The sequence below is a fragment of the Nannospalax galili genome, unplaced genomic scaffold (genome assembly GCF_000622305.1).
Source record: "Nannospalax galili isolate Female #2095 unplaced genomic scaffold, S.galili_v1.0 scaffold17, whole genome shotgun sequence".
NCBI lineage: Eukaryota > Metazoa > Chordata > Mammalia > Rodentia > Spalacidae > Nannospalax > Nannospalax galili.
In genome coordinates, this window is record NW_008342276.1 from 8,448,574 (window position 1) to 8,462,641 (window position 14,068).

The 14,068-nt window shown below is 41.0% G+C and overlaps 1 protein-coding gene across 5 annotated transcripts in view; it reads left to right on the plus strand.

Moving 5' to 3' along the window:
- The window catches only part of Tbc1d31 (TBC1 domain family member 31), a 75,461-nt gene that overhangs the window by 16,079 nt on the left and 45,314 nt on the right, over positions 1 to 14,068 (plus strand). For all 5 annotated transcript variants that reach the window (XM_008837997.3, XM_008837991.3, XM_008837996.3 and 2 more), the window contains exons 5-6: positions 5,180 to 5,331; positions 10,258 to 10,417. In XM_008837997.3, coding sequence (XP_008836219.1) covers positions 5,180 to 5,331; positions 10,258 to 10,417 — 312 coding nt within the window. The remainder of the gene's footprint in view (positions 1 to 5,179; positions 5,332 to 10,257; positions 10,418 to 14,068) is intronic.

Sequence of the window (14,068 nt, forward strand, 5' to 3'; positions counted from 1 at the left end):
TTTTTGGTCTTTTTTTTGAGACAGGGTCTCCCAGTAGCCCCAGCTGTCCTGGAACTCACTATGTAGACCAGGTTGGCCTTGAACTCACAGAGATCCACCTGCCTCTGCCTCCTGAGTGTTGGGATTAAAGGTGTGTGCCACCACACCCAGCTCCATTTGCTTTTATTTATTCATTTATTGAGGTGAGGTCTCATGTAGCCCACGATGGCCTTGAACTGGCTATGTAGCCAAGGATGGCCCTAAACTTCCGATCTTCCTGCCTCTACCTCCTCCTGAGTGCTGGGATTACAGGCATGTACCACCATGCCCTTTTTATGTGGTGCTGAGTATCAAACCTAGGACTTCATGCATACTAAGGAAGTACTGTACCAGTGGAACTGCATTTCCAGTCCCTAGATATGTTCTTTTAAAAGCTAGATAATAATATGTTTTTCTTCTGAGCTATGTTATATAGATGCACAGTTCTTTTTTTAAAAGAATTTATGTAGTTTTATATGTGGATGTTTTGTATGTATGTGTAAGTGCACTGTGTATGTGGTTCCTTTGGCAGTCAGAAGAGGGCATTGGATCCCTAGAATTGGAGTTATGGAGGGTTGTTAGCCACCATGTGGGTGCTTGGAACTGAACGTAGGTCCTCTGCAAGAACAGCCAGTTCCTAACTGCTAAGCCATCTCTCCAGCCCCAAGGTGCACATTTCTTTATTAATAGTTTTAAAACTCAGAAGTGTTTAACTCAGTAGCAAAATATAATCTGACCTTAGTTAAACAGACATCTAATATGAACTGAACTGACAGGAACCTAAAATGTATCTGAGCATTAGCTGTTGCCCCAGGTTACAGGTCATATCATGCTGTACAGTATGTATCATACTGCTGTACCTCTCTAAAGCAGGAAATAATTCTGAATTCTGAAACCCATCCAGTCCAAGAGTTTCAGATAAGTGACTTCGGTTTGAAAGTGGATCTTTTGTTTTAAAGTATTTTTTGTTGTTGTTTATTTGGGTGTTTTAGTTGTTTTCTTGCTTGTGGAGGGGGCTGGGGAATGAACCCAGGGTCCCATGTGCTTAGCAAGCACTCCATTGCAGAGCTCTACTTCCAGCCTCTCACAGTGTTTTTAGAGGACTGTTCTTGGGGTGGAGAGGTGGCTCAGTGGTTAAGAGCACTTGCTGCTTTTGTGGAGAACCTGAGTTCAGTTCCCAGCACCCACATCAGACAGAGCTCACCGCTGCCTGAAGCTTGAGCTCCCTCTCTGGCTCCAAGGGCACAGCTGTACTTCCATGCATACCCCAACCCTCAGACACAGATACATAATTTAAAAATACAAATCTTTAACCAAAAAAGGGCTACTCTCAAACTTCTCTCCACTGAATTTTGTATGTAGTAATAACAATAATAGTAAAAACCAACCTAGCATAGTACTGCGCTTAGAGTATCAGCCACTCCAGGGCCTGAGGTAGAGGACTTGGAATTCAAAACCAGCTGGGGCAACTTAGTGAGGCCCTTAGGTCAAAACAAAGAAACAAAAAAACAGGCAATGATATTAATCATAATAGATGCCAATTGTTGGAGCCTATCGGGTAATTCCTTCCTTTTTTCCCTCCCTCCCTCCCTCCCTCCCTCCTTCCCTCCCTCCCTCCCTCAGCTGACTATGCAGCTGAGGGTGGTCTAGAACTTGCAGTGTGGTCCAGCTGGCCTCAGACTCACCATCCTCCTCGAATAGCTACTTTTCAGCTTAAATAATCTGAAAAGGCAGAAGCTGCTAGCCAAAGGGGAAAATTGAAGTTCAGAAATATTAGGTAATTTGTCCAGTGTCACACAGATTATAAATGGTTTCAGGGAGAATCTAACCTATAACTACAAAGCAATTCCCTCACATCTCTTCAAATTAGTAACTTTTGATTTTTCTTTTTTGTGTATGAATGTTATGTGTGCATGTATATAAGTGCATCCATGTCATGCAATGCCCGCAGAAGACAGAAGAGGGCATCAGACCCCCTGAAACTGGAGTTGTGGACAGTTGTCAGCTGCCATGTGGGTGCTAGGATTCAAACCTGGGTCTTCTGCAAGAACAGCCAGTGCTTTTAACCGCTGAGCCATCTCTCCAGCTCCACTTGATTTTTCTTATGCTGCTTGGTGGCAGGATATTCAGTTCTTTAGCTAGGGATTTGGGGATATGTCCTTGTATTTGTGATTACCTTTGTTCACTATGCATGGGAAAAAGCTTTGTGATATTACATTTCTGTTAATATTACATATCTTGAATTTGTTGTTGCTGTGTTCTTGTTTTTGAGACCGGGTCTCACTGTGTAGCCTATGCTGGATTCAGACTTACAGTCCTCTGGCCTCAGCTGCCAAGTGCTGGGATTACAGGAATGTGCCACCATGTCTAGCTTTGGTTTGATTTTGTTTGTTTTACCTTCCTGATGCTAGGGCTCAAACCCAGAGGCCTGCACATGTTAGGCAAACATTCTACCAAGGAGAAGGCCTGAATTCTTTAATTTTTGACAAGAGCCCACACCTCTCACAGCTGAACTGGAAAATGCTAGTGTAGATGTGGTTTGAGTTTATCTCCCTGAGGAATATGTGCTGGAAACTTGGTCCTCGGTGGCTGTGTTGGTAGGTATTAGAACCCTGAAGAGAATTAATATTCCTAGGGAGAAGGGAGAAGGGAGGCAGTGGAAGAGAGAAGAGATTGTAAAATTATAGAAAGAGTGAGGAAACCATGCCCTGAATTCTTGTGGCTTCCTGTCTGGTCATGTAGTCCCTTCTCACACACACTCCTACTGTGGTGCTATGTTGTGATGTAGCCTGAGGCCCTCACCAGAGCCTGGCAGAATCAGGCATCATGCTCCTGAACCTCTAGAACTGTGAGCTAAATAAACCTATCTTCCTTCAAATTACCCTGGCCCAGGGCATTTTGTTAGACCCACAGAAAATGAGTTACTTTACTATAGAAAGAGTAGGATTTTCATGTTCCACAAGGAAAAAATACACCCCCTGTACATTTAATGCTTTTGAAGTTGTTTTCTAAGTTTTTTATGTTGTCAAGAGATGACACTCTCTAAATAATAATGACATGTTTCATTAGGAACAATTTTATAATCATTAAAATCTAGCAATTAAAATCACAAATCTAGTAATGAATAATCATGCAGGTAATAATCTTATCACAGCTATTCACTTAAAATAGCAGTTGATGCTCATTAACTTTTAAGCTTTTGCTTCTTTCAGTAGGAATAAACTTCATAACTTTTCTAGAAAAAATGACTGCTAATTATAAGAATTTTCTTAAGTTACTTTTTGATACCAGTTTTGAAACAGTGTCTTAATACATTCATTGTGGACTATAATATATTCGTTGAAAATTCTTTCTATAACATCTTCATGTTAAAAATCTTCCTCACACAACCGAGTCTGTTAGCAAAAGATCTATTAGAGATTGTCTTCAGCAATGTGAGCCAAATACAAAAGTGAGAATCAGGCCCTTGACTGGTGTGCGGACATCTTAGGTACTTTGGTTAGCCCTTTGTGTCTTACCAACATTAGTGCTGAGTGGATATTTTAATTAGCCAAGTATGTTTCTTAGAGCTTTGTGCCATATATGTATGGTATATTTGTATATTTTGTGCAGATGTATTCACAGAATTTTAAATTAAGCCCATCAGTGGTCATTTTCAATACTATAGTTTGTTTTGAGGTACTAGGGATTGAACTCAGGGCCTCAGGCTTGCTAGAAAACACTTTCCATTTTTTCCCTTTTTTTAATTGTATGGAATGCTTACATTTATCTCCACTTTTTCAACTATTCCCAAATAATTTTCTCTTAGAAAAAGCTTCACTAGTTGAGGGATCTATTTTAAGGGTATTGAGGCATATTGTATGTTTTTAACCAGAATCTGCTCCTAGCAGCTGAGTGTGACAGTGCCTGCCCTATGCTTCCACCAGCATTTAGTAATTTTTAATATTATTAATAGTAATCAATAGTATTTAATGTTATTAAATATAACAAATATTAATGGTATTCAGTAGTATTCATAATAGTGGCATCATATCTGAAAGATACATTTTAGGCAGTTTTGTTGTTGTGTGAACATCATAATGTCCTCACACAAATCTGGTGCAGGTCAGTCACCCTTTGGTGAAGTCAAGAAATAGGTGAAGGGGCTGGAGAGATGGCTCAGCAATTAAGAGCATGTACTGCTCTTGCAGACTCCAGGTCTGTTCCCAGCATCCACATCAGGCAGCCCCCAACCACCTGTAACTCCAGTTCCAGGGGGATCCAAAGCTTCCACAAACACTTGCATTCATGTGCACATACCCCACCCACACAGATAATTAAAAATAAATCTTAAGCAGTTGAGCATGAGATGCCTGAAGCTGTTGCCAGTGTGAAACAGTGTGCCTTTTTTTTTTTTTTTTGATAAGTAGGAGGATTACAGCCTGAAGTAATGATGAAAAGTGTAATATAGTAGATGAGATAGGAAGGTCCTTTATTGTTAATGGTGAGCTGGCTGCAGCTTTACCACTGCCCTCCTGCTAGTAGGTAATAGTAGTTTCTCATCTTTATTGGATCTGTGGGCCAACAGTTGTGTGCAACACGTGGCAGATGACTGTGGAGTTCATAAGTATATGTTAGTGTATATATGTAATTTGTATATGACTATATTCATTAGTTTTCAAACAAATTTGATAGAAGGATATCTCATTTTCATCTGAATTTTGAATATAAGGTGACAGTCTTTAAATTGTTACTTAGACTTTTGTGCATTGCTTCATTATTATAGTCAACCATTTTTGATTTGAAGGGGTTTATTTCTTTGTAGTTTATTATAGCTTTACGAACTATCAGGGTTTTGGTTTGGGGGACTTTTTTTTTTTTCGTCTTTTTGAGAAAGGGTCTTCCTGTAGCTCCAGCTGGCCTGAATTCCCTGTGTAGACCAGGCTGACCTCGAACTCACAAAGATCTGCCTGCCTCTGCCTCCCAAGTACTGGTATTAAAGGTGTACACCACCACGCCCGGCTGAAATATCAGTATTTTCTTTTCATATATTAAAATGTATTTTATTTATTCCCAGTAAAGATCATATTAAAAAGGAAAAAATGATTGTGTGTATAATTTTAAATTTAAGGGGACTCTCTGGACCTTACGTGAAAAATAACCTTTTCTTTTCTCTTTTTAGGTTTTCTTCCTTCCTTTAAGTAATACCATCCTCAGCTGTTTTAAAGATAATTCCATCTTTGCCTGGGAATGTGATACTCTTTTTTGCAAATATCAGTTACCGGCTCCACCTGAAAGCTCTAGTGTGTCATACAAAGTGTTTGCTGTGACCAGGTAATATACATTTTTACTTTTTATTAATATTTTAGTTTAAAAATTTTGAGCGTGTTATACATAAGTAACGTATTTACAGCTTTTCTCCCCTCCCTCTCCATGCTCCAACTCCATGTCCACCTATTCCTCTTGAACTTATAACCTCTTTAATGATTATTGTTTGGAAGGGTGTGTGTGTGTGTGTGTGTGTGTATGTGTGTGTGTGTGTGTGTGTGTGAAATTTACTGAGTCTACTTAGTGGTGTTTGTGTGTACATGTGTTTAGGGCTGAGCACTTGGAGTTGGATAACCTATCAGGGAACTTGTCCCTGGATAAAAGTGGTTTACTTGTTCTCCACAGCCTGTAGCTCTTCATCAGGGACTGGGGTCTTGTGAAATTTTCCCCTGTACATTGGCATGTCAGCTGGTGTTTTCATTATGCAAGTCTTGTTTACACAACCATATTGTTGAGGTTTCCTGGGTGCAGCTTCCCTGTTGTGCCTAGAAGACACTCTCATATCTGGCATCCTGATCCTCTGGCTCTTAGAATCTTTCTGCTTCCAATTCTGGTCTCTATGGAAAAATTATAAATTTTCATTCAGTATTTTGGAAAAAAATATCTTCAAGTTTAGATGTAATCTACTGAAGTTTTATTTTGGTTTGGGTTTTATTGTGCAGACTTTCACATATACATAAAAATAGAAAGATAGCCAGGCATACTGGTACATGCCTTTAATCTCAGCAGAGACAGCAGGTTTCTGAGTTTGAGGCCAGCCTGGTTTGCATACTGAGTTCTAGAGCAGCCAGGGTTATATAGTAAAAAAGACCCTGTCTCAAAAACCAGAAAGAAAGGGAAGGAGGGAGGGAGGATTTCCAAGTACTCTTCAGCTCAGTAATTGTCAACTAATAGCTAGTCCTATTTTTATCGATAACTCTCACTTTCTCTGCTGGAGAAAAGTATATCATTTCGTCCATAAATATTTCAGTTGTATATCTCTGAACGATAAGGGCTGGCCATAGTATTATCACATTTTAAAATGAACAAGAGGTCCTTAATGTTATCATATAGCCATTGTTAAAATTTCAGTAATTTTTCCAATATCTGGTTTTAATACTGATGTGTTCAAATCAGCAGAAACAAAACAAAACTTTACACATCACATTCAATTGGTCTAGTCCTCTTAACATTTTTTGTGTCATTTATTTGCTAAAGAAAACTGTTGAGGAGGTGAGGAAATAGCTCATTTTGTAAACAAAGGACTTGAGGACTTGTGTTCAATCCTTGGAACCCACAGTTTTCTTTTTAATATTTTATTATTTTTTTGTATATGAATGTATTGCCTGCATGTATGTAAGTGTACCCATGTTGTACAGTGCCCACAAAGGTCAGAAGAGGGTGTCAGATCCCCTAGAACTGGAGTTACAGAGAGTTGTTAGCCACCATGTGGGTGCTGGGATTTGAACCCTGGTCTTCTGCAAGAGCAGCCAGTGCATTGAGCTGTCTCTCCAGCCCCTGGAACTCACGTTTAAATTAAAAGAAAAAAAAAAAGCTAGACATGGTGGCATATACTTGTAATCCTAGCACTGGGGCCATAAAGACAGCCAGCTCCCTGAGACTCACTAGGCCAGCCAGCTTTTCTGTCTTGGTGAGTTCCAGGCCAGTGAGAATCCTGCTCTAAAAATAAAAGTGAACCACACCTTAGGAACAACAACCTGTTTGTCCTCCAGCCTCCATATGTGCACATATGCATTCTACCAGGTGCATATAGATATACTTGCACACACAGGAGGAGGGAGGGAGAGGGGAAAGGAAGGAGGGAGAAAGCAAACTGTAGTTTTCTGTAGTCCGGATTTTGCTCTGTCTATGCACTGGTGTTTGTATGGTCCTCTGTTGCCTGTATTTCCTGTCCACTGGTTAATGTGAATCTCCTGGAAACTAGAGGCTTGACCTGAGTCAAAAGCAGGAAGATAGAAGGGGTTATATGCTTTCATCAAAACAGCTTAGACACTTTCTCTGTGATTTTCATGACCATTTGTAATTACCTAAATCTAGTGTTGTAGGCGTAGTTCACTTCCTAGTGCTACTCTGGTTCTGTCATCCTTTACTTAGTAACTTCTAGCTCTGTCAGGTTTTCTTTGCTAATTAACTAGTTTTAGTTTTAGAATTATTAACTAATTCTTTTTCCTTTTATCCCTTCTTCACTTACTATTTCTAATTCGTTGTGCACTTATAAATTAGAAACATAAAAGAAAACTTCCTCTTGTTGGCTCTTTGGTTACTTTCACATAGTTTAATAATGGAAAATGGAAGGGCTGATCAATGCTCGATTTCCTTCCCCTCCTTTTTTTTCTTACTGTTTTTGCTGCTGTTGGTTGTGTTTTGTTTTTTAAATTGGTTTTTAAAAGATTTTATTTATTTTAATTTTGTGTGTATGAGTGTTTTACCTGCATGTATATAAGTGCACCATGTGCATGCCTGGTAACCACCAAATCCCAAAGCAGGTGTGGGATCCCTGGAACTGGAGTTACAGGCAGGTGTTAGCTGGTATGTGGGTGCTGGGAACTGAACTTGAGTCCTCTGGAAGAGCAGCCAGTGGTCTTAACTGGTGAGCCATCTCTCCAGCCTCCTTTTTTTAAAATTTGTTTAATTCTGAGATAGGGTCTCACTCTGCAGCACAGACTGATCTTGAGCTCATTGTAGAGCACAGGCTGGTCTCAGATTCATGTTATCTGCCTGCCTCAGCCTCCCTGCTGCTGTTTTTCTTAAACCAGATTTCAAAATAAAGCATTAATTTATTGGCATCTTTGAAGGTGGTCTTTAAACATTTAAATTATTAATCTTTTTAAACTCATGGCTTTACCATAGTTGGTAAGTTTCAAACTACTGTGGGTGAATCTTAGTGATGCCAGTTCTCACATCTTTCACAGTGGGATTGTCTTCAAATTAGTCTTCGAATCTTCTTGACACTACCCCGGCAGTCTGCAATAGCTTCTACACTTTCTGATGTCCAGGTTTTTCTTGTATATTCTCTGTTCCAAGCCTACAATCAGCTGTTTTACTAAAGGGTGAGTTTCTTGTAGTGGGAAATAATATTTGAGACCCAAGACTGGAGGCTAGGGGAACTCAGGATTGTGATCATTCTTTATTAAGCCTTTCTGGAGCAAGTGGAAAGAGTTGGGAAATGGATATTAGCTTTTCTCTTTCCCTCCCTCTCCTTCCGAGTCCTCAATCTTGTCAACTCTACCAAATTTTATATTGACTTACTCACTGTTTTGTCCACTGAATGGATCTTACCTAATCCTAATCACCCTAGTCTGTCTCATACACCATGATAGCCTTCTTTGGTCTCTCTGTTTTTATTCCCGCTTCCTAAACTTGTCTCCACACAGCAGGTAGCATGCATCCAACCTCAAGTTGGATCATGTCACTTCCTAGTTAATCCCTTTCCTGGGCTTTCCACTGCACTTAGAGTAAATCCACCTTGTTTCCTGAGGTGCTGTCACCAGTCACAGCCTCCCTCTCTCCATCTTCCTTTGTGAGTCTGCTCCAGCCATGCCTAGTGTAGGTCTTGCTCTTCCTTATGTAAGATCTGTATTCCTTTCTCAAGACGTTACTAACAAGTTTAGAATTCTTCCTTTACATCATCCTACAATGTCCATTCATGTCATTCAAGAAGAGGATTTCCTTTCCAGCTTCTCATACCATTTATAGTTCTCTATTCTCACCAACTGGCACCAAGTTCATTTCTTTGTTATTGGCCTTCCTCTAAACCGAAACCCTGGAGGAGCAGGATTCCTCCCTTGATCGTTATTACCTGACTTGTTTGCTGCATTGTCCTGATTCCTGGAGTGACAGCTGGCTTATGGGAAACACTTTATAATTAGTTGCTGAATTAAGCACCAACCCATGCACATCTGTACAACTTAATTACTCTGTGTGTGTGTGTGCGTGCACGTGTGCGTATGTGTCTGTGAATTGAACTATATCCACAGCCTTAGCTGTTAAAGTAGCTTTCTTTGGCTTAGGGAAGTTTGGCCTTCTGTGATTTTTCATAATATAGAGGTACACTACCAAGTCTGTATAATTGTTTTGAAATGTAGAAAGTTGGATAGTGGTGACTTTGAAATTGTTTTATAAAATACAAATGTTATTCAAACCCTTAATAAGTCATCTGACAAGTGGTTTTTAAGCTGATTCTTTAAGGTGATAAGTAAAATTATAGATCTTCCTAAGCCCTGATCTGTCCTCTATGGTAGCCACTGGCCACATGAATCTTTTTTTTTTTAATTTTTTAATATATTTTATTTATTTGTGTGTGTGTGTGTGTGTGTGTGTGTGTGTGTGTGTGTGAGTATGAGTGTTTTGCCAACTTGTAAGTGCACCCGTGTCATGCATTGCGCACAGAGGTCAGAAGAGGGTGTCGGATTCCCCTGGAATTGGAGTTATGGACTGTTAAGGGCATGTGGGTGCTGGGAATCGATCCTGGGTCCTCTGCAAGAGCAGCCAGTGCTCTTAACCACTAAGCCATCTCTCCAGCCCTGAGTTCTTTTGTTTATTGGTTTGGGGTTTTGTTTTGTTTTGAGACAGGGTCTCCCTGTAGTCCTGGCTGGCCTGGAACTCACTATGTAGACTAGGCTGGCCTCAAATTCACAGAGATCTGCCTGCTTCTGCCTCCTGAGTGCTGGGATTAAAGGCATGACCACCGTGCCCAGTTCCCAAGTGTGATCCTTTACTCTTCAGGAGCACTAATCACATTTCAAGTATTTGATAATCTGTAATTGCGGCTGCGACCTTGGACAGCATAGATGAGAACATGTTTCCATCACAGAGAGCTCAGTGAGGGCACCTGCCTGCCAGGTTCAGGTCGTTCACAAAGAGCTCAGTGGGGAGAGGCCTGCCTGCGAGGTTCAGGTCGTTTTGCTCTCTCACTTTTCCTTTTGCACGTAGAGATGGCCGAATCCTGGCTGCTGGAGGCAAGTCAAATCATCTGCATTTGTGGTGCTTAGAAGCCACACAGCTCTTCAGAATCATCCAGATGCCTACTAAAGTGCGAGCTGTTCGCCACCTGGAATTTCTTCCTGATAGCTTTGATGCTGGCTCTAATCAGGTCAGTAACAGAAATGTAAGCTATGCTACTTTTGGAGAAAGATCACATCAGTTTCAGACCTGTATTAATTCTTTTGTTGTTGTTGTTCATGCATTTCTCTTTTTAAAATGATTTCTTTAAAGTTCCACACATCTATACAGTGCTATTGATGACATCCATCCACCACCACCTCCCCCCAGCTCTCTCTAGTGCCCCCATTCCTTTCGGTCCATCTTCATATCCTCTTCATTAGCTCTTCTTACTTAACTTATGCCATGACTGACGAGAATCTGAAGTTTCAAATATATTGTTTTTGTGAAGAATTTAGAATTGAAAAAAAAAGTCAAATCTTATATCTTTTGTAGACTGTTACTGACAGGTAATTCACTTTATTTTAAATTGACAGTCACAGTCATGGATTTCACAGTTTAATAAATTCAACACGTTTCATGTAGATACACAGTATGTATGCACACGTGTATCTTGTCTGTTTAAGGTTTTTGAGTAAAGTATCGGAAAACTTAGGAAAAGGCGAGTCTCACCCAATCTCCCGTTTGTCTGGTTACTCGCTTCTCTCCTGTAACTGCTGCTGTTATTTGTAGTGTTTGTTTTCTCTCTTTACACAACCTTACACTTTTTTTCTTAATTTGGACTTTATTCTCTATTAGTATAAAACCTTTCTTTTTTACCACTTCATAATAATTTCATATATTTTTTTAAAACCAGCCCTCAGTTATTGATTGGGCACTTAATCTACTTTCCATCTTTTTCTGTTGTAAATAATGCTGCACTGAATAGATTTTTGCAAATGTCATTTTTCATATCCTATTTGTAGGATAAGAATCCCAAAGTTGAAATAATTTCATAGAGGTTATGAGTATCTGTAATTTACAGGTTCTTTCTAAATTGTCCTCAAGAGGAGCTGCATCTGCTGCAATGCAGGGGTTTGTGCCCTACCAGCCAGCCAATGGGAGAACATGCCTTTTCCACTGTCACCCCAGACTACCTTTTGTATAACAAGGAACTGTGTGCTACTATGGCATGTGATGCTGTGGTTAGCGGTGCTTCTGTGGTGTGTAGTGGTGTGGCGTGTGGTACTATGGTGTGTGTTGGTGATATGCGGTGTGGTGGTGTGGCATGCAGTGCTATGGAGTGTGGTGGTGGTATGCTATGTGGTGTTGTATGCAGTGCTATGGCACATGGTGGTAGTATGGTGTGTGGTGGTGTGGCATGTAGTGATACAGCTTAAAGCTGTTGGCCCCTGAAGCACAGGCAGCAAAAAAGATTTATTTAATGTTTTTGTTATATGCTTTAATTTTCAAATTACGTGAGTTAAGCTTTTTTTAAAAGACTTCCTTTCCAACTGCTCCTCCAGTATACTTGAAACAACCCTTAATTTCTCTCTACTCTCCAAATATTATTACAGTAGCTGAAGACAGACAGAGAGTGGGGCATTCTTACCAGGAGCAGGAGGTTGGGTGCAGGCAGTAGGAAGCAGATAAGTCCTCTCCTTCCTGGCTCTGGTGGCCAGTATAGAGGTGAAGGTCAGGAACTGTCCACTGTGTGCATCTTTGAGGGAAGTGAAGAACCCTTTCGATAGTTCCTCAGGGTGTGTTCCTTACTGTTGGTGGTCAGAGCCAGACTCACGTAGGCCTGGAGAGGCACATCAACATGAGTGATCATTAGTGATTCAAAACTGTGTAATGGAACTGGAGAGATGGCTCCATGGTTAAAAGCACTAGCTGCTCTTGCAGAGGACCCAGGTTAAACTCCCAACACCCACATGGCAGGTAACAAGCATCTGTAACTCCAGTTCCAGGGGAATCCAGTGCCTTCTTCTGGCCTCTGAGGGCACGTCACAACACAGGTACACTTACATACATGCAGGCAATACACTCATACACATAAAATAAAAATAATAAAATATGCCAGGCATGCTGGCGCACACCTTTACTCCCAGCAGATCTCTGTGAGTTCAAGGCCAGCCTGGTCTCCATAGTGAGTTCCAGGCCAGCTGGGGCTTCGGGGTGACCCTGTGTCAAAAAGACAAAAAAAAAAAAAATTAATAATAATAAAATATTAAAAAAATAAAGATAAGCTCCCGGGTAAGTTGATCACACCCTCTGCGTCTTGACTCCCCCAGCCTCATTCACCTTCCATCTCCCCGGCCCGTCTCTCCTCCTAGCCTGGGTCTTGTCACATTCCTTGTCTTGGCACCCCAGACACTGGGGGAACCACCACTGCTTCCTGATCCTTTGCATCCAGAAGAACCCAGTTCCTTCTCAGGCCCCTAGGAGCCCTCTGGGCCTGGCGCCACCCTCAGCCCCCTCTGCTTCCCTGGACTGCACAACCCACCAGCCTCTTTCCTGAATGCCGGGCTGAGCTTTCCACTTCCTGATCCTTTGCATCCAGACCAACCCACTTCCTCATTGCAATTCCCAGGATCCCTTGGGGCCTCTTTCCCGCCCCCATCTCCCTTTGCATCTCTGGGTGGCATGGCCACCAGCTGCTGTAGACCAGCATCTTTCCTGGGCCCTGCTCCCAGGCCAGTCCAACTCCCAAATTCCTGATGCCAGAATCTTTCCTGGAGGGATCCAGACCTTAGGAGAAAGCCTGGGCCTCTGTGGGAACTACTGAAGACAAAATCAATCTGGCCACTTCAATATAAAATCAAAAGAGAGAAACAAAAGTTTAGAGGAACCAGCTTTTCATGCCCAAAAAGTAAAACACAAAGACACATAAAGTTCACAAAAAGAAGCAGACCTAAACTTGAAGGCCTGAGTCTCACACAAGAATCAGAAACTACAAAAGAAATTCACATGTGAAAATCACAGAGAAAAAACAATAACATGAGAAACCAAAATAACATATCCCCACCAAATACCAATAGTCCTCTAGAGGAGTACAATGAGAACCCCCTAGAGGCCTTGAACTCACAGAAATCCTCCTGTCTCAGCCTCCTGGGTACTGGGATTACAGGTGTACACTATGATGCCTGGCTGACTGATACACTTTTATCTAACCTAATTAAAAAAATGATGAATCACGTTAGAGTTCATTACTAAAAAATTAGCTCAATGGGGGCTGGAGAGATGGCTCAGTGGTTAAGAGTACTGGCTGTTCTTCCACAGACCTGGGTTTGATTCCTAGCACCCACATGTTGGCAAACAACTGTTCGCCAACTCCAGTTCCTGATGAGATACCCTCACCTGGCACCTTTGGGCATTGTATGCACACAGTGCACTTACATACATGCAGGCAAAATAGTCATATACATAAAATAAAAATAATAAAATATTTTTTAAAAATTAGCTCAAAATCAAACCAGATGTGGTGGTGCATGCCTTTAGTTCCAGCACTCAGGAGGCAGAGGCAGGCAGATCTCTGTGAGTTCAAGGCCATTCTGGTCTCCATAGTGAATCCAGGCCAGCTGCAGCTACAGGGAGACCCTGTCTCAAAAAAGTCCAAAAAAAAAAAAAAAAAAAAAAAATATAAAAAAAACAAAAGAATGGAATATGCAGGAATTGCATGATACCATAAAAAGACCAAACTTATGAATCATAGGCATATAGGAAGGAGAAGAACCACAGGATAATGGCATGGACCAGATCTTCAACAGAATCATGGAAGAAAATTTCCCAAAATTAAAGACATGCCCATACAAATACAAGA